Source organism: Hermetia illucens, chromosome 3 (genome assembly GCF_905115235.1).
Source record: "Hermetia illucens chromosome 3, iHerIll2.2.curated.20191125, whole genome shotgun sequence".
In the NCBI taxonomy this organism is placed as follows: Eukaryota; Metazoa; Arthropoda; class Insecta; order Diptera; family Stratiomyidae; genus Hermetia; species Hermetia illucens.
In genome coordinates, this window is record NC_051851.1 from 121,599,440 (window position 1) to 121,619,970 (window position 20,531).

The 20,531-nt window shown below is 40.9% G+C and overlaps 1 protein-coding gene across 2 annotated transcripts; it reads left to right on the forward strand.

Annotated features, from left to right (window-relative positions):
* Positions 1-6,821: 6,821 nt before the first annotated feature.
* LOC119651861 (tubulin glycylase 3A-like) lies at positions 6,822-17,388 on the forward strand. Of its 2 annotated transcripts, none has more exons than XM_038055668.1 (4): positions 6,822-8,327; positions 8,383-8,898; positions 16,814-17,130; positions 17,188-17,388. In XM_038055668.1, exons 1-4 carry the CDS (start codon positions 6,965-6,967, stop codon positions 17,251-17,253), a joined length of 2,262 nt encoding a protein of 753 aa, XP_037911596.1. In that variant the 5' UTR covers positions 6,822-6,964; the 3' UTR covers positions 17,254-17,388. The 2 variants fall into 2 exon arrangements, with proteins under 2 accessions (XP_037911596.1, XP_037911597.1); XM_038055669.1 differs by having other exon boundaries at positions 17,198-17,387.
* The last annotated feature ends 3,143 nt before the right edge of the window (positions 17,389-20,531 follow it).

Genomic DNA, 20,531 nt, shown 5'->3' on the forward strand with positions numbered 1-20,531 from the left:
AAAGCGGCGAAAATATTTTATATATTATTTTTAACATTCCTATCTTTTATAAGGCACCTGTATTTACTTATTATTTGCGCACTATTACCATTAATAATTGTACTAAGTTAGATATACCAAACCAAATTGTAATCAGATTCAAAGATCAATACTATCCCGAAAGCAAATATGTTAAGGAATTAAAGACCCCAATTAACTGCGAACACACTTGTAAACTTATTAAAGTAAGCAATATTACTTCTATAGAAGAAATCGAGAAAGGCATCTTATTTGTTGAAAATTTTATTGGTGAAGTAAAACATAATTGTAACGAAAAACCTTTCAAAATCAATGGTAATTTTGTAATAAATTTTAATAATTGCTCCGTATATTTAAACCAAAAATTGTATACAAATAGAATTGTACAGTTCGAACACAAATTAATAATGTCAGCACCAATTTTCTTAAATTATACAAAACACGAAGTAACATTTGAAGATATAAAGTTAGAAAATTCGGAAAAGCTTGAAGAAATAAAATTAATAGACTTCAATCACAAACGAAATATGCTTATTTCCTCCATTTCCACTGTAGTTTTTATTATTGTAATTCTCGTTCTAATCTATTTCTACTTCAAATTAAAAAGTAAAACAGTTAACGTAAACGTAAATGCATCGGCAGAAAAACTTGCAAAAAAATTTGATAAATTGGAAAAAAAGCGAATTAAATATGAAAATCGTAAGAGCCAAATTCTTCTGAACCAGGAGGTTCAGTCTAACGGAGGGGGGGGTTACGGCAACACCCTGCACTATTCCACATGACGTCACGCACAAGTGATCTGTCCTCTTTTTCATACATTCAAAATTGCATATTGTTTTAAATTCACGTTAGATTGTTTATCGTTTTAAATTCTTTTCTATTCTTCTGCCGGAGTTTGTTTATTGAAACATAATATCTATCTTGTCTTCAACAACCGTTTTATCTTGGGTTGAAGCATCAAATTATTTTCTAATGTAATTTGAAATTTATATTTTGCTATTGAAAATGCTGACAAAACAGAAAGTGTAATGTTTAAGTGCAGAATAGAATTAGAACACTTCGTGTCAACCTTTAGAACAGTGTAAACTTAAAATTTGGTAGAAATTCAATTTAACGAATAAAATAACTTTCTTTTACTCGTTTGTTTTTCATTCCTTACGTTCTCACACATCTGAGAACACAACTGGTGGTGCATGTCAACGCTCATTGTGCATTCTCTCACATGTGCTTAAATCTAAGAATAATACCTTACAACTAAACAAACATAACACAGCAGCCTAATTAGTAGAAGGAGGGCCCTTAATTTCTGGGAGAAGTTAATGATTACAGATATCACATATTGTACGGCCTAATTAATGTTGTCTTAATCTAGTCTAGATAAAGAAAAATAATGAAAAGTGATTTACACCTGCGCGGGGATTGACTGCCGGGACATTGGCCCTACGCGGTTAGCCTCTGTGAAAGTCCTGGGAGGAGCTTTGATAAAAGGAGAGGAGGCGTGATGGTTGAGAGGAGAATTACTGCCCGAGAGAAGAGCCAGCCCTGATACGTAATACCTTTTCTCGCGTAACAATGCATTGCGCTTAGTGAAATTTTTTATCAGCAGGTTAGGATAGGACAGCCACTTTTTCAGTCTGACCCGCAACAGCTTGTTCATGTGCGGAATTATGAAGCAAACCCCAGAAGTCGTAGCCGCGAGTGTTATTCGTAAACGTTTGTTTTCGATCGCACTTTGATCACGATGAAATGGAACCATTTGCATCGCGCTCGGCGTCCGTGGACTCCGCGAGGCCCGTGAGTGCCATACGGAACCGAAATGAAGATGTCCACGATCGATATGAGGTCGCGCCGTTCGTGGAAAAATTGCGGAAGGACCGTTTTCAATTATATGGACATGTAATTCGCATTAATGAAAACGCACTTGACGAGATTGGTCTGAACCAAGAAGACTACACACAGAAGATCGTGTGGTTGCGAGTTGCTGCGAACACGTAGCAGCATCTGTCATAACAACAGATATAGCACAGCTGTATATGGCTTGCCACATCCCAGCGGGAACCAAAGGTAGAGCTTCCTTAAAGATTCATTTCGGATTAATGATAATGGATCTTAATGAAATCATTGAGCCAATGATGCTTGAAAATCTTTTATGGTAAGCTTGGTGGAAGCAAACACACGCAAAATTCTTGGCAATAGACCGACCAATCTTTGCTCTCCTAGGAAGTGAAGAAGATCCAAGATCAACATTTCGGATGCATCCTTTTGTTGCTGAGATAAAATGAAGAAACACACACAAAAAACAATTTAGGCGACATGGACACACCGACCGACCAATACCACTTACCTACCTTGCCCCGGCCCAAAATGCGCACAATGACATTTCGTGCCCCTTTGCCGCTGAAGTTGCTCTTCCTGTGTATAGTTTTCTTGGCCTGAACATTGAAGACGACAGATAACAACATTTACTTGATACGCTGTGCTTTGAGAATCTCTCGACTCCATCCAGACCAAGTCTATGACCAAGCAAAGTAGCACAAACAACCAAAAATAGCCGGCGCAGTTTTTGAATGGTATGACATGAGAAGAAGAAGATACTGTACCTTCTACTGTTTATATAGAAGTTGTTGTTTTCATTAATAAGCGCAGGATTACTGACAACATTATTTTCGTCTAAGTGTTCAGAATGTAAATGGCCTTCTAGACCACGTCAGTTACAATAACCTAGCCAGAGCCAGCCCAGCCCCGAAATATTCCTAGCCTGTTAAAAGACGGTTTCCAGTCATGTGAAGGTTGTATGAGAATTTGCCTGGCTATGTAACCTAAACCTGAAGGATTACCTCACCGGGCTGCTTATCCAAGGTATAACGATAAGAACCTATGGAGCAGCTTTGAATTCAGGATCACCGTATTTTTTTACTTTGACTGGTACTCTGAAAACAAGTGGACGTTCGAATAGGAATGTCGCCGAAAATGTTTACTTAGCCGTAAATCTGATTTTGTACAAGGTTTTGTTCACGAAATTGCGATCAAAACAGAATACTGATCACTAGCACCTTCAAACTTGAAATGGTAACCTCACGCAATACGATCTGTGGCTGAATCTATATACAAAAGAAGAGATTTTGAAAGTCGATCCCGATAGAACAACCACACTGTCAATGATAACGACCTGCTCAAAACTCAGCGTCTTCAGTATGTTCGTTCCTGCAACCTTGATAGATTGAAACTCGCCACCTGGCGTCCTTTGAAAATGACACAATGTCGTCAAATCTAACCTAGTCATGCAGCCGATACGCCCCTACTATATGCAAGTCAATGGGAATCGGAAATGCTGCCCAAAAAATTAAAAAGGCTATACCAACTAAACAGACCACCTTATAATAGATTATGAAGTACTCGAAGGCAAATCTCAAAATTATGACGTCCCCTTAAATGGGGTAATTTGGCCAAATTGAATTTTCTGGGCTCTCTGTGTAGTAGTTTGCAAAGAATTGAGTCAGCACACAGTGTCTTAGAAGTATATCATCTGGGAGAACAAATGGCGGAATTTGAAAGGAGGGAATTACCGTATGGATACTGATGTATTTCAGTTGCGAGAGGAGTCGCTCAATATCTAACCAGACCTTTAAACATTGCAAGACCACATTCAATGGTGTAGAGTCCTATTTTCGGCAATGAACGATTTGATTTAGATGGCCCCAATGATTTTTGATATGATTCCATGCCTTGCAGAATGGTAGGGTTATAATACTGGCAAGAGTTGAATTCCATCCATCGATTCGTGTCGTTGGTTCAGTACGACAGCTTCATGCGCCGTTATGTCTTCGACCAAAAAATCAATCTCTAAGTGCCCATCACGTTCTCGCCCGCATGTAGCAGGAAAAATGACCAAACTTAGTCCACGCCCAAGAATAACAGCTTACTACAGTAAATGGACTTCCAATTTTTGCAATCAAAGAACGCTGTCCAAAAATATCCTTAAATTTTCTTTTGCTCGTCTGTCACGGTCTATTGAGATGAAATCCGGTGGATATAAATATGTAGGCTACAGAATCCCACGCATACAATGAAAAACACTATTTTGTTCAGAGTTTAAGGGGGAGGGCGCATACATATCATACCGATCTCTGTAAAAATCACAAATCAAGTTAATTATAGTCATCATTATCATCAACGGCGCAAAAACCGGTATCCGGTCTAGGCCTGCCTTAATAAGGAACTTCAGACATCCCGCTTTTGCGCCGAGGCCCACCAATTCGAATCCCTAAAAACTGTCTGGTGTCCTGACCTACGCCATCGCTCCATCTTAGGTAGGTTCTGCCTCGTCTTCTTTTTCTATCTTAGATATTGCCCTTATAGACTTTCCGGGCTCGATCATCCTCATCCATATGGATTAAGTGACCCGCCCACCGGAACCTATTGAGCTGGATTTTATCTACAACCTAACGGTCATGGTATCGTTCATAGAATTCGTCGTTATTTAGGCTATGGAATCGTCCATTCTCATGTAGGAGGCCAAAAATTCTTCGGAGGATTCTTCTCTCGAACGCGGCCAAGAGTTCACAATTTTTCTTGCTAAAAACCCAAATCTTCAAGGATGCATGAGGACTCACAAGATCATTGTCTTGTACAGTAAAAGCTTTGACCCTATGGTGAGACGTTTCGAGCGGAACAGCTTTTGTAAGCTGAAATAGGCTCTGTTGGCAGCCAACAACCATTAGCGGATTTCATCGTCATAGCTGTTATCGGTAGCGATTTTCGACCCTATAATAATCGTTGGCGCAACAATCCATATTGGATCAGGGATTTGAAATGTGTTAGAGCACTTCATTCAAAACTGTAGCGGTACACTATAGCACACTGTAGGAGGCAATGCGGTCAGCATTGCGCTCGCCCGAAATTATTACCCTAATTTGACTCAGTGCGATTTGATGTTGTTGGTTGGTTGGTTTTTGGTGCTGACGTTGCCACCATATATTTTGTCTTGCCTGGACTTGGACTTAAAGAGGATCGTACCCCTCGCATTTACCTCAGCATCACGGATCACTTTTTCCAGGGCTAGGTTAAAGAGGACGCATGATAGGGCATCCCCTTGTCGTAGACCGTTGTTGATGTTGAATGGTCTTAAGAGTGATTCTACTGCTTTTATCTGACCCCGCACATTGGTCAGGTTTAGCCTAGCTAGTTTTATCAATTCCGTCGGGATACCGAATTCTCCCATGCCCGTGTATAGTTTTACCCTGGCTATACTGCCATAGGCAGCTTTAAAGCCAATGAAAAGATTGTGCAACTGATGTCCATATTCCAACAGTTTTTCCATCACTTGCCGTAGAGAGCACATCTGATCTGTTACTGATTTGCCTGGAGTGAAGCCTCTTTGGTATGGGCCAATGATGTTCTGAGCGTATGGGGCTATACGGTCTAGCAAGATAGCGAAGAATATATAATAGATGGTACTCAGCAATGTGATACCCCTATAATTCCACCACTGTGTGATGTCACCCTTTATATGTATGAAATAGATAATGCCTCTTTGCGAGTCGTCAGGCGTTCATTCGTTGTCTCACACCTTGAGCACAAGTTGATGAACCACTTGGTGTAATTGGTCGTCTCCATATTTAACAAATTCGGCTATAATTCCATCGGCTCCTGGCAAATTATGATTTTTAAGCTGATGAATTGCACGGACTGCTTCTCCTAAACTTGGTGGTGGCAGTATTTGCCCGTCGTCTTCAGTTGGCGGGACCTCCAACTCACCGATGTTCTGGTTGTTCAGTAGTTCATCAAAGTACTCAACCCATCGCTCCAATATGCCCATTCTGTCGGAAATCAGATTTCCCTCTTTGTCTCGGCAAGATGAGCATCGAGCTGTATAAGGCTTCATCCTGCTGACCTGTTGGTAAAACTTCCGCACCTGTTGCGGCGGTGGGCTGTATTGTGGATGGCTACAATGTTAACTCTCACCTGATTGTCAGAGGGGATTCTGGGTGATGTTGTTATTCGAGCTCGGAGCGTCATGCCAAGGAGATAGTGAGTCTATATTGGCCCACTATATGTTCTGACATTCATCGAGGCTGAGAGGTGGCGGCTTGGTCAATTTGGTTGGAGAGGCCCACGTTGGTTTGTGGACCGCTTTCCGCGTAAACCAGGTACTTCCAAAAACCATTTCATGTCACACTGCTAATTGAATAATCCGCAGTCCGTTATCATTTCGATTTTGATGTAAGATATAGGAGCCAACGTTTCGCCTGAATACGGACTCCGTCCCTACAGCGGTCACCACGTGGAGGTTGAGATAGGGTTTGGTAGTAGAGCTGTTGGTGTTGGCTCAGTAGGCGTTTCCCATGTGTTATGCTCCATCATGGGTACCAATCCTCGCTTCGCCCTGGGACCTATACTACCCTTTGACCACCAGTTAATTATAGTATATACCTATATTCTTGAATTTGACCGAGACACGTAACGTAACACAATGTAAAGCATAATATTGGAAAATTTGAATAAAATCCCGCTGTTATTAACAAAGTTATAGTAAATAAAAATTGTCTACTTCGCATGAATTTACTTTACCCGCATAGCATAGAATGCTGGTATCACATTAAAGTGAGAAGTCTGACATATGCATACGAAGAGAATCTTCATGAAACGAAACATTCTCATGTGTGGAATACACACTCGTTTCCAACTTGTTTTATACTTGGTGTCAGATTCTATTGCTTTACGACAAGATAAAGTCATGTGCATTGAAGACTGTCTTTTCAGTTCGGAATAAATTTAATTCCATGAAGAATCGCTATTGCAATGCAATCTCTGTCATTATGACCAGTATACGTCTACTGGTTATCTAAATCAATAATTACAAATAATTAAAGTTCAAAATTCCACTTGAATTTAATAAACTCTCCGCTCATTACTTTACTCAAAATTACATTTCAAGGTCCATACCATGGAGTCAAAGGATAAAGACAAAGTGAAATATTCAGCAACCAACCAAAAACATTCGGATAACATGAAAACCATTAAATCAAACATAAAGAAAAAGGCAAACTTACCCAAGAAAACTGCAGGTTCTTTAACTCCTTTGAAGCTGTCCTTTGTAAAAAGTGAAATTCCAAAAACCAGCACCGAAGCCAGCGACTCGATTTCAAGTTTGCGCTCGAAGTCTCAAATGCAACTAGGATCAGATCCAGAGGAACCTATAGAAAAAAGTTCAATAAATAAAAGCGAAGAAGGGTCCAACGCAAAACAATGTGCTGCAGGGTCGAAGGTCTCTGCTAAAAGTGCAAATCCTATCATATCCCCCGCACGGTATGCTGATCTTGTTAAGAAAGCTGACAAAGCTCTAAAAGAGGGAAAAACGTTCGCGTTTCGCCATCATTACAATGTGATTCGGAATACATTTCTGAAGCGAGGTTGGGTGGAATTATCACTAAGGCATTTGAAACTTCACCCTTCGGGCAAGAGGACTCTCACGTATGAGAAAGCTTTAGAAACTCTACCGAAAAAGAAGACTGGTGAAAGTCAGGCGAATTATTCCAAAAGATGCGAACGATTTGTTCTGTCTGCCCTAGTAGAGCACAAACCTGTACGACTAATTTGGACTTTTAAAAGAAATAACCTTGACAGAACGTTCCATCGATCCAACTCAAGTATCCTTCTGAACAAACTAATGAATGTGCCCTTTGTCACGAAGAGTGGAATCCTTCGTCAACTTGAAAGCGTGAATTGGGTCTGGGAGGATGGCATAGCCGAGGTATATTTTCCGAGAAGCTATATCGCTTCATCCCAAGTGGAAATGAATGCATTCGACAAAAATTTTAAAAACACGGCGTGTATTAGCTTCCTTAGATATTGCGTTGAGAGAACCAAGGAGTCTGGTTGGCCAGTCGTATTTCAGCAGAAAGCAACCTCCCAGATTCCCTTCCAAACTTTTGAATTCGCCTTACGACATTGTTATCATCTACTCAACGATTTTCATAATAACGACATTGACTTTAAAAGTCAAATCCTGCCCACCGAACAAGACTGGCAAAACCTACTCAACTGTCACATCCTGCTAACTAGAAACGAAGCAAAAATAGCCTTGGGTGACCGAGACATTGAGCCCCTTCTAAGAAATGCCATGATACTTCTCGATAGTATTAAAACTCATTGGCCCCAGTATGAACTAGATGGCTACTACAATACATGGATAGTAAAACCTAGCTTTCAAAACTGTGGAAGAGGGCTAGTCATTACAAACAACTTAAAAGATATCCAGCAATTGGTCTCCACTCCGAAAACGCATTACATTATCCAGAAGTATATTGGTATATAACATTTTTTTCTTTGTTTTCCTAGTTTTTGCAGTTTTTATAATTCCAGAACGCCCCCTCCTCATACACAACACTAAGTTCGATATCCGTCAATGGTTCTTGGTGACCGGTGTGAAGCCCTTGGTAATTTGGATGTATAAGGAAAACTACCTGCGCTTCAGTTCGCAGATTTTCAGTTTGTTAAACCTCCACGAATCAGTCCATCTCACCAATCATTGCATCCAACGAAAGTATCCAATTAATGAAAAACGCGATGATAGACTTCCCAAGAAGAATATGTGGGACAGTTACACATTTCAGGCATACCTTAGACAGCTGGGCAAACCTGAAGTGTATCTTGACCGTATCTATCCAGGAATAAAAAGAGCCATTATTGCCACTTTGCTAGCCTCACAAAGAAATATGTCGAACTCCACCAACCTGTTCGAACTATTTGGTGCCGATTTCGTAGTTACAGAAGATTTCTACCCATGGTTACTCGAGATCAACTCTTGCCCGGATTTAGCACGAACGACGAATGTAACGTCTCGAATGGTACCACGAGTAATTGAAGATATAATGAAGGGTAAGTTGCTGAAGTAGAAATTTGTTCTTCCATAATCAAGTGTGGAAGAAAACGTTTATGTACCCTTTTGGGTTTTTGTAATACCCGAATTACAAGGAATCTATTCATTTTGCCTATTCCATTGCTGCAATAGAACACGACAATTTTCTATTTTTAAAAACATGAGAAATTTGGCACTTTATTCTCTCTGATGAAAGTGTGGTGACGTACTTCCTCTCCTTAATAATTAACTTGAACTAGAGAAGAAAGAAACTCAATTGCTAAAGGATTTTTTGTAATTCCGGTCTCATATTGCTCCAACTGCCTTTCAGACACTACGAAGACACTTCAGTCTCTCATATCTCATTTACTAAAACTTCACGTGTCCTTTAGTTGGGGGACCACACTGGAACCTGAAATACAAAAAAAAAGGATTTCATTAACTCCTTGGAAAACATATGCTAAGCTTAAACGGGAAAAGGTAAGATCCAGGATGGATTAAATCCTTAATTGATATTTCCCTCCTTTCCGTGACATCCTCGGGTCGTAAAAATGGAGGATATCATTGTTTCGGTGTGATTTCACCGAAATAAAGTCCCGGCCTTCTCTTCACTAATGCCTGAAATCACTTCTATGCTGCAATCTAAAAAAATCCTCAAAAACCGTTTTTGAAAAAAACGGTGTGTTTGAAATTATCAGCATTTAAAATTTCAACCTAATTCAAAAACACTGAAAAACCCATGCCATATTGTCTGACGTTACAACTCGAGTCATGAAACTTCAGTAACCCGGCAACTGACAGTTACTCATAAAAATATAAAACTGTCAAAATTATTTTCCCGCGTGAAATGCCAAGGAGGACGGTGAAATATTGTTTCGTGCCCTGCTGCACAAATGATCAGAAGGAAGATTTTCCGAAAAAGTGGATCGTCATCGTCCGATGGAATCCAGTTTCTTTGGAGTCAGGTTTAAATTGTGAGGATAATTTCAATGTGAGTTAACATTTTTTAAACTTTATCTTCAATCTAAATTGATAACATATGACTACGTTAGAATTTTGCGCCACTATTATTCAATTTCAAATCCCGATCAGTGCAAAATCATTTTTTTTTTTGCGGCCGATGAATCTTTCAGAAACGTACGTTTTATTGCCTCATGGTTCATTTAGAAGCTTGGTATTTTACCTTTCAGGAATCAGATAATGCTGGTAACGTAGGCAAATCTAAGGAAAATAAATGCACAAACAAACAAACAAATTGGGTTGATTTTACCATTAAGCTTTCACAAGCTATTGAAATCCACGTTCACTTTTAAAAAGTCGCCGTCCAAAATCCGCTTACCGGATAAAAAACAAAAACCAAAGGAAAAACTTGCTTCTGTTGCTTGCCCAAGCACGAACGAAAATAAAAAACATCTCGAAGCACCCCTTGCGTTGCCTGGGTGCTTATATCCTCCTTATTAAGAAGTATCAGCGATTCTCGTTTGGTGGCCTCTGATCCTTCTATCTGAGACTTAACCAAGTCCAAATAGAGTGGCAGCACCAAAACCAGCAAAATTTGCACTTTCATATCAATTCTGGCGAAACGTGCTCTCGTTGGTGGGGAACCAATGATGATAATGGACTCGAACACGAAATATTTGGAAAGATATCGTTCTCACTGCCCCTGATCTGGAAATTATCTTTCAAGCACCATGGTTACACTCGGGGCTCAATTTGTTTGACATCTAGAATCCAAGGCTTTTGCTCGTTTTGATCACGACGAAATTCCAACTCTGAAAATCCACTAATTTATGACCACTTTTTACTACAACTTCTCCAAGTAATTTTCACCACTCTTATCAAAGATATAGTTCAGATTTCAGTTTTCTCGATCGGAAAGGATCTGTATAATGCGCACACTAAGGACACTTGGAGCACTTGGTACAGGAATTTAGAAACTGTTTGAACTCTGTTTCTATTATAGATTCAATACGTTCATTGTGGTGTAAAGGGAAATAAAATCTAAGGCATCCGAGATTCAAGAGGGTTTAATTGCCCCCACGCCCAGACGGGAACCAGCAATTGGTGTGTCAGTAGCATTGGCTAATGCTGCTATCAAAAACTGAAAAAAAGCTTCTCATATTGGCAGATGACAGAGCCTTAATGCTACTAAACAAAAACAGGAAAAGTTTCCTGCCAAAACTAAACAAACATACTGCAAAAATAAAATTTTGGGAAAACACAAAAACTTGCAGGAGTATTCTGACTGGCCATAATTCACTAGCTAGACATATGTTCAGAATAGGGATTCTTCGAGATGATAAGTTCCCATCCTGTAATGAGGAAGCAGGATCCACGGAACATTTTCTATGTAAATGATCCTCTTACAAACAGCTCCAGCTTTGGCAATGCTGAACCTTTAATCCCCAGTAAATCCACCTTCTAAGTTTCACCTGATCATGCTAGCGTTACCTTGTACTATATATCTTTTGGGTCGGGATCAAGTTTAACCTCTTCATGGGGCATAGAAAGAAATTGAGAAATATTCTCGGTGGGCGTAAAAGAATTGGGCCCTAGTAGTAGCACATACCATGGACGGAATATTTCACCGTAGTTTTGTGGGGATCCAAATCCCAGAAATATAATCTGATGCAGCCCAATCTTTCTAAAATATTTATATATTATATTTTAGATATCTAATTAACAAATTACACCATGAAGTGGTTTATCTCAGTAGAACAGGTGAAGTTGATTGAAAATTCACTGAAAGTTACTGAATATATTTTCTATATGGCTATATTTTCTTGGTAGATATGATTAAAATATTGTAGGCCGCCTTCTGTTTGTTTTTTTATATGAAGGAGAGAGTTTATACTCAGCTTTTTAAAGCTATCAAAACATATTTTACTCTTTCGCAATCCTTTCAGGCATCGTGCTTTTAAACCAAATTGGAAAAATCGGGCAAATTAACCTTATGCTACAGGGTGCGGCAGCATAACTTCCTTTTTTCAAAACTCAATAAAAACTTGTATGCATCGGAAAAAATTTATTTATTTTTTATAATGTAGGTACATGTCTAAAGTTTTTATTTACATTGTTTTGAAGATCAAATCTGTTAGGTGACGTCCCCTATTCTCCATACATTGCGTAAACCGATTTCTGGCGTTTGTCATGACTCTTGTTAGCATAGCAGGTGTTATGTTGGCAATTTCTTCTTGGATGTTGGTCTTCAAATCTTGTAGACTTCTTGGACGATTCACATAAACACGGGATTTCAAAAAACCCCATAGAAAAAAATCACAAGGCGACAAATCGGGAGAGCGTGCCGGCCATTACAAATCGCCTCTAATTGAGATAAGGCGCTCTGGAAAGTGTTCCCTCAAAACAGCCATTGATGCTCTTGAAGTGTGCTGTTGCACCGTCTTGTTGGAACCAAGTGTCCCCCAAATCCAAATTTTCTAGCCGTGGGAAAAAAATTCTGTAGCATGTTTACATACCGGTCCGAATTCACTGTCACTGTAACCTCATTTTCCTCAAAAAACCAGGGACCAATAATTCCAGCTGAGGAAATTGCACACCACACTGTGACTTTGGGTGAATGCAAAGGCTTTTGATGCAATTCTCGAGGGTTGGTGTCAGCCCAGTAGCGCATGTTTTGTTTGTTAACCGACCCACACAAATGAAAATGGGCTTCATCGCTAAAAAAAACAATAGCACCCTCGGGAACGACATCAAGAAGAAGCTCACACGCGTTCATCCGAGAATTGAAGTCACGTTCTGAAAGTTCCTGCACTATCGCCATCTTATAGGGATGAAAATGAAAATCATCACGAAGAATTCTTCTCACAGAACGATCGGATAGTCCAAGGGCAGATGCGTGTTTGCGCGCAGAACGCCGTGGCGATCGCAACATTGACGTTCTCACTGCTTCAATGTTCTCAGGTGATCTAACGGGCCGAGCGAATCCAGTTCTTCCTTTTGTCGCACTTGCAGTTTGTCTGAATGTAGTGACCCATGTAACAATTGATTTGCGGTCTGGGACGGGAGCCAACGGGGCTAAATTAAAGCGATTCCGAAATGCACGCTGCGTTGCAATAACCGAACATCCGCTTGAAAAGTAAACCTCAACGGCAAAGGCACGCTCCTCACTATTCCAACGCATGATGGCGACTGAACCGTGTCGGGACAAAACTTTACAGTATCCCCTCTTGAACGAGACCACTAGCGCTCCGCTATGACATCAACTAACTGAACGCGCATTTTAAAAAAGGAAGGTATGCTGCCGCACCCTGTATATATTATACTTGAAAAGTTACACTTTTAGCAGAAACTGATGACCGCGCTCAATGTCTTCCAAAACGATTGTCAATTCCATTCGTTTTAGGGCTTTTCAATGGTTGTTTCCCTTCCATCTTGCCTGTGCGTTGCTTTCCTTCTACCATACATATCATACAGACCGCGAGCTCAGGTAAAGGAGGAGGATTTGAGGCAACGTACTTTGTAATATCCTCAGTAAAACAAAATTAAAGTGTTGAAATCAGGGAAAGATATAAATATAGTTAGAGTTATTCCACTGTGCAAAATCCTACTTGATCTCTCTCGAAGACAAGTCGCGCGACAGGTCGACCAAGAAAATGTACGAACGCTGCAGGACGATTCCCGGTCCTGACTAGAAATGGGCAAGCTTTCTCGACGCATTTACGATCAGCACGAAAGTAAAATTGTCCGAGCAAATCAAATACGTATCTGCACGCTTAATATTGGCACCCTTACTGGAAAAATTGATGAACTCGCAAGAGTCCTCCGGAAAAGGCGCATTGACATCTTCGCTCTGCAAGATGGTGACAAAAGCTGCAACTCTATGCTGTGCGCGGACGTGGTAAAAGTGGATATTAACTTCTTTATTTTGGTAGCCCACACACTCAATACGGTGTTGGCATTGCTTTCTCAGAGAGTTTCCGTGATGCCATTAAAGAAGCCGAACAATTTGATGACCGGCTGATGAGATTCACCATCATATTAACTAATCGCAATATTCCCTTCTTCGTCGCGGCCGATCGACCTAATGCTGAGAAGGATGCATTCTGGCAACTTATGATGACTATATCATCATTGAAGGCGACCTTGACGGTCATGTAGGTGAATAGACGGACGGCAACAGGTGCCACGGAATAAAAGGGGTTGGAGCGCGCAATAAGGGTGGCGAGCGATGGTAGCGATTTTGCGGACTCCCATGACCTTGTGATTATGAATACATGGTTCATCAAACGTTTGTCCTATCTTCCTTCATTTCATAGTGGGAGCAGTAAGAGGCCGACATTTTACCACCGTGACTAATTGCAAAGCCACAAAGCGGCATGTGCCGCCCCCGAAGTCACCAAGCCAGGTAAATGGTTCGTCAACCGAGATGGCTTTGAAATGACGATGTTGAAATAAAGGTCCGGGAAAAGAAACGCCTCTACCACAAGTTTCTCGGCGATAAAACGTTAGCCATTGGCAAATTTACGAGAACGTTAACTGGGAAACAAAGAAAGCGATCGCTGCCACCGGAGCGGTCCACTACCAAGATCTAGACGATAAACTGGACACTCGAGATAGTGAGAGAGATCTGTGTCGACTTGTTAAAGGCCGGCACCAGCACACACAGGTTATCGAACACTTCTGTTGTGTGTGGGTGTTGTGTTTTTATGACAAAAACGACACTTTGCTTACCGAACGACGAACCTTGACAGATAGATGGTGAAAATATTTCAGATTTCAACAAAAAATTGGTTCAACCTCCACTTCCACAAGCGTTGCAAACATTTGGACCACTTCCACCTATCAGCACCATTGAAGTCGAGGAAGAAATAAAACTAAAGAAATTGAGGAAAGCAACAGGACCTGATTTTAACGCATCTGAGCTCAGGAAAGCGAGAAGCCGGGATGCAACACTATGGCCCGGTGAATTCTTCAATCGGGTTATTGGGGAGGGTAGAACACCATCTGACTGGCAAGAAAGTATCACAGTTCCAATATAGAAAAAGAAAGGTAATCCAGTAAAATATTCCGATCCGGTTGCTGTCCCATACCATGTTCGTTTAAATAACCGTGAATCAAGACGAGAAACACCAAAACACCACACCGCCTCTTTACATTGCATTTCTGGATCTGGAGAAAGCGTTTGGCCGTGTACCAAACGAATTCATCTGGTGTGCTCTACGACAACACCTATTACCGGAGGAACTCCTGCGCTGGATTCAATTGCTCTACCACGATCCGAAAAGTAAAATTCGAAGTGTGACGGGTATATCAAAACTGCTTCGGGTCTCTGTTGGTGTTCATTAAGGAAGCGCCCTCTCAACACTCCTTTTTGTTTTATGCAGATGATGTTTTCCTAGCGTCTCATAGCAAAAATGATCTGGAGCAACTTGTCCGAAAATGACATGATCAGCTCGTGCAACACGGTCTCAGATTGAATCTGAATAAAATTGAATATTTAGACGACCGATCTTCATGAAAGAGACACTATCATCCAATGGAGAACTGCGTTATGGAATAGATCCATATATTAGCACATCCTGGATAAATTGGCGTTCCACAATTGGTGTTCGTTGCAATCGATGTATCAACGTCTCCGTTGAATGTCTCAAATCTAAAATTTACCGCAATGTCGTCCTCTATGGTTCTGAATGTTGGCCGCCTATAAAGGACAATGAAAGGCATCTTACTACAATGGAGACGAAGGTATTACGTTGGACTAGTGGCGTAACACGCCTTGATCACATCCGAAATGAGGATATCCGCAATCGATATGGGGTTGCATCGATCGTGGAAAAATTGCCAGGGAGGCGTCTTCGATGGTATGGTCATGGCTAACCAGAATTCACTTGCCAAGATTAGCCTGAACGTCGAAGTCGATAGTAAGCGGTGGCTTGATACGCTGGATGGTGATTTCAAAGCTTCGCGACTAAGTAAAGATTAGGCCTTTGATAGAACAAAATGGTGGAACCGATCATGACGAGCCGACCTTGCTTGTGAACGAGACAAAGGCTAAAGAAAAAGACGAACGGTGTTATTAACTAAAAAACGCGATTTTTTTAGTTAGTTTGTTCATTGGTTTGAAGTCTGTAATACTTCAGGAGAAATTCTTGTGGAAGGCAAAAGCTGTGCCGCTTTTGAAACTAGTGTGCGTTGGAGAGTCAAATAATTTCATTTCCCGGACCGCCAGGACACCCATCTTGTATTTTTCGATCTGTTCAGTGATTTCTGTAAGCCCCAAGAATATCAGAACCAACAGGAAGCGTACGTTTCAAGTTTCAACCGCGTAGTCTTTTGCCATAGTCATCGTTGTATTTCGAATCCATTGCAATATGTAGATACTGCGGCCCAAAGAACTGGATGTTCACCCTGTCTCATCTGCTGCTTTTTACTGCCCAGTGGTTATCAGCGTGAAGATGAGTGGTAGTAGAGCTAAAGCCCGAATTCACCAGGTGTTTGTTCGGGATTATAGGGCCGAGTCTCCGACAAATTCATTGACCTTTTTTGAAAGATCCTTTTTATCTTGTATTTTAGAAAATGTTTATACGACGGCTCTTAGGAAGGTATATCACTGTGTCAAGTGTGCAATTAATGCAAATGTAAGGATCATAAATGCTTGGGGATAGCCAAAATCATCGCCCGGATTGATTATCACCAATTATGGGGAGCTATACCAAAAAAAAAGCAGAAAAGTTATGAAGTTTGGCAGAGCGAGTCCGCTGACAGGCTTCTAGGCATCCAAGCTGTCGGGGATGATATTGACAAATTTTGCCATTTTTTTGCGTTTAGGATAGGTCTACCTTATTGATTGACCATATTCAGCCTGGATGTGATTTCAACCATCTCAAGCTTTTACAAAAAATACTTAATTTTTAACCTTCCACCGATAATAACTCCCTTCATACCAATTTTCAATTTTTATTTCCTTACTTTCAGTTGTTATTGATTACCCAACAAATCCAAACTGTTCGGTTGGGAATTTCGAGTTGATTTACCAACAAAGTTGTCTTCCTGCGCGTGTCAATAAAAAAACAGAGTTGCAGGTTAAAGGTGAAGAGTTTCCAGCAGGAGGTGGCAAGTCTCGACTAACCTCGATGAAGAATAACCTCCTGGAAAAGGGAAAAGTATTTCCCACATTTGAAGCTATACGACGTGAAATGTACAATCATTTGAGCAGTATATCCGGAGCTTGTTCAATTTTTCCTGGTGCCAAATCCAAGCAAAGCAAAGAAAATTTTACTGGAATGACAAAAGTTAGTATTTACACCTTGTCGTGAATATTCTTTAAGGGTGGATATGCTTCATTTTAGGCTACAACAGGAAAAGTTGCTGATATAACCAGGATGGTACGACTTGCAGAGAGATCTCCAGCCTAATATTAGGAATCAAGTTCTATGTCAATCTATTTTCAGTGTATGGACCTCCTTTGCTTCTCCTTAGTTGTTAAAAAATGATAAATTGTATAAATGAGCATGAAAATGTTTTGCACGGATCCGTTTCAATCCTTCCAAAGTTCAAATAGGATATTTCGATGAACCTAAATATGGATATTTAAAAGTCACAGTCCTTTAATTTTATATAATGTATCAAACGGTCCGCCAAAGTATATTATAGGCCCCAGAGCGAAAGTGTGGATTGTTGTCCACGATGGAGCATGAAACCTGGAAAACCCTTGCTGGATCAACACCAACAGCTCTACTGCCAAACTTTATCTCCACCAAGAGATTTATAGTGGCCATCCAGTAAACTATGTACTCTGAACAGGTTTCTTAGTCAACCAAAAAAAAACCTGCTCTTATCGGCTTGGAAACAAATGAACGGCTATTCACTCTGTGTCATTATGTTCACGTCCCTACAGAGAAGACTGCAGAGTAGAAGAAAGATACCTTCTACGAAGCGGTTAAACCAACCCTGTCGCAGGTATGATATGGAAATCATACTTAGAGACTTTAACAGCTAAGTAGGGAAGCCATCCATAACAAAGCCTCCGTAACACCTAAAAAGAGGGAATTGTTGCCCCAGTAACCGCAGCTAGCAGAGGTGCTGGTGATGAAACATGGACAAATGATCTTTACAACCACCTGAAGAATGTTATCATTGATACGGCCAAAAATACATTTGCTCCAATCACAAAAAAATATGAACAACTGGTTCAACGATGAATTCAAGTTAGCAACGGAATGGAAAAATGTTACATACCGGGCAATACTTCACTTTCAAAAAACTTCTTCGAGAGAAGAAGCAACTTCACGGACCGAAAAGGAGTCCTGGGAGAACCAACCCGAAAAGTACAGGGAGTAACCGCACCAGGGGTGGAAGTTTCACCGGTAAGTCAGCAGGATGAATGAAACCTGATTTCCGACCGTATGGGCTATTGCAGCAATGGGTTGAGTACTTTGATGAAGTGCTTAACAACCAAAATATCGGCGAGTTGGAGGCCCCGTCAACTAAAGACGACAGACAAATGGTGTCACCACCACCAAGCATAGAAGAAAGAGTTCGTGCTATTTATCAGCATAAGACACGTACATAAATTGTCGAGAATCGAGGAAATTACAGCCAAACTGGTTAAATATGGAGATGCAACTACACCAAGCGGTTCATCAACTGATCAAGTGTGGGTGAGCAGATGAATGCTGACCACCGACAAAGAGGCATTAACTGCCCCGTACATAAAACAGGAGTTATCACACAGTGCCGCAATTATAGAGGTACCACGTTGATGAGAACCATCTTTAAGATGTTCTCCACTATCTTGCTAGGCCGAATATGCCTGTAAGACCAGAACTTCATCAACCCGTACCAAAGATCCATCCTCCAGTCAAATCAGCGATAGATCAGATTTTCTTTGTGCGTCAAGCGATGGAAAAACTCTTAGAATATGGTCATCAGTTGCATCATCGTTCCATTGACTTCAAGGCCGCCTATGATAGCATTGCCAGGGTAAAACTGTACACGGCCATGAGAGGATTCGGTATCGCAACTAAATTTATAAGATTAACTAGGCTGACCCTGACCAATGTGGGTGTCTAGATAAAAGCGCTAGAATCACCATCGAGACCATTCAACGTCAACAACGGTCTAAGACAAGGGGATGTTCTATCATACATTCTTTTTAACCTGGCACTGCAAAAAGTGATCCAAGACGTTGATATTATTATAAACTCAACTACTGGCCTATGCTATCGACATCGACATCATGGGAAGAACAAGCTAAGATGTACAAACTGCCTTCATCTAGATCGAACAGGCAGCAATTAGAACGAGATCTGGGGATATACATTGATGACTTCAGGACGAAATATATGGTGCCAACGTCAGCACCAAAAACCAAAGAAACAGCAGCAAATGGGATTGGCCAACTGAGAACGATAAAGATACAACTTCGAGACCGTTGAAAATTTTTCCTATCTAGGGTCGAAAATCACAACCGGAAACAGCTACGACGATAAAATTTAACATAGTACTTTTAATACTTTTCTGAGTTAGTCCCAGTTAAGAATCATCTAATGTTTAAAAAATTAGGCGCTAGTTCCCATTGACTACCAAATAACAGGTAATCAAAGACTCTTTCTCAATATTAGTAAAAAAGCCAAAAATCGTTGCACAATACTAATTTTCTCTGTTAATGGTCCTTATAGTTGCTAGGCCATACAAGTAGTTACACCTAACGTTTGAACGAAAACAGAGACAAAATTGGCCGATTTTTGTGAAAAAAATAGATTTTTATGAACATAATTTTTTACAATGCTACCAAGAGGCAGTTAAGTCCTTGAAAGTTTCACGTGAGCACCTGTCTTGCGACTTAATCCCACGGTCTTCTTAAGACACGGATTGATTTTGTGACCACAATCAGAGCCCCGCTGAGACAAGCAACAACGGTACCAGTCTATATCAAGTGCATGGCTTAGCAGTCATACTGGTGGATACAAGACATACCTAAATCTCTACCGAACTAAGGAGTACGGCACCCGTGTTGAAACGCAACATCACGCCGAGGCCCGAAGGTCTCTTCTGGCTTGAGCATAACCACAGCCTCCATGAAACTCCCATTAGGGAGCCTACCGCAAATAACCGAGCTGTACTCACATACAACGGGAGTTCATCCGAAGTATGAGAGTCCAGGAGCTATCTCGGTTCCCATGGTACCAGTATACCCCTAGTAAGGTTTTTTGGCCAATTACCACTTCAGATGAGTCCCCATGCAGACTTGGGTCTGATCGCCCTGATTAGGCCTTGGAGCATTCACCTACTACATCACGGCCGGCTAACCAAAGTGAGTACAGCGTCTCCTAGTGCCACCACTATGGAGATTCTCCTCTGCCACTTGGTTTTGGTTTGGCCGATAGGGTTGCCTCACCGCCACCTCTGAGCACCGCTACCGAGAGGCAGTGGAAAAACAAAAGAATCTAAAGCTGAATTTTTCTCTTCTGAAATCGAAAATCGGACAATGACTCAAAGCTCATATAAACGAAAGCGAAGCGAGTTTGGTAACAAAAGGCCTTTGAGATTCCAATAGAATTACCTAGGCCACAAAGTTGGCCATAAAAGCCTTTTGAATAATTAAGTGAACAAAGTAGTAGTAGTAGAAGAAGGAAAACAAAAGCTGCTGGTGCCTTCCTAGGTGATGCAGTTCTTGTTCATGCGGCTCAGT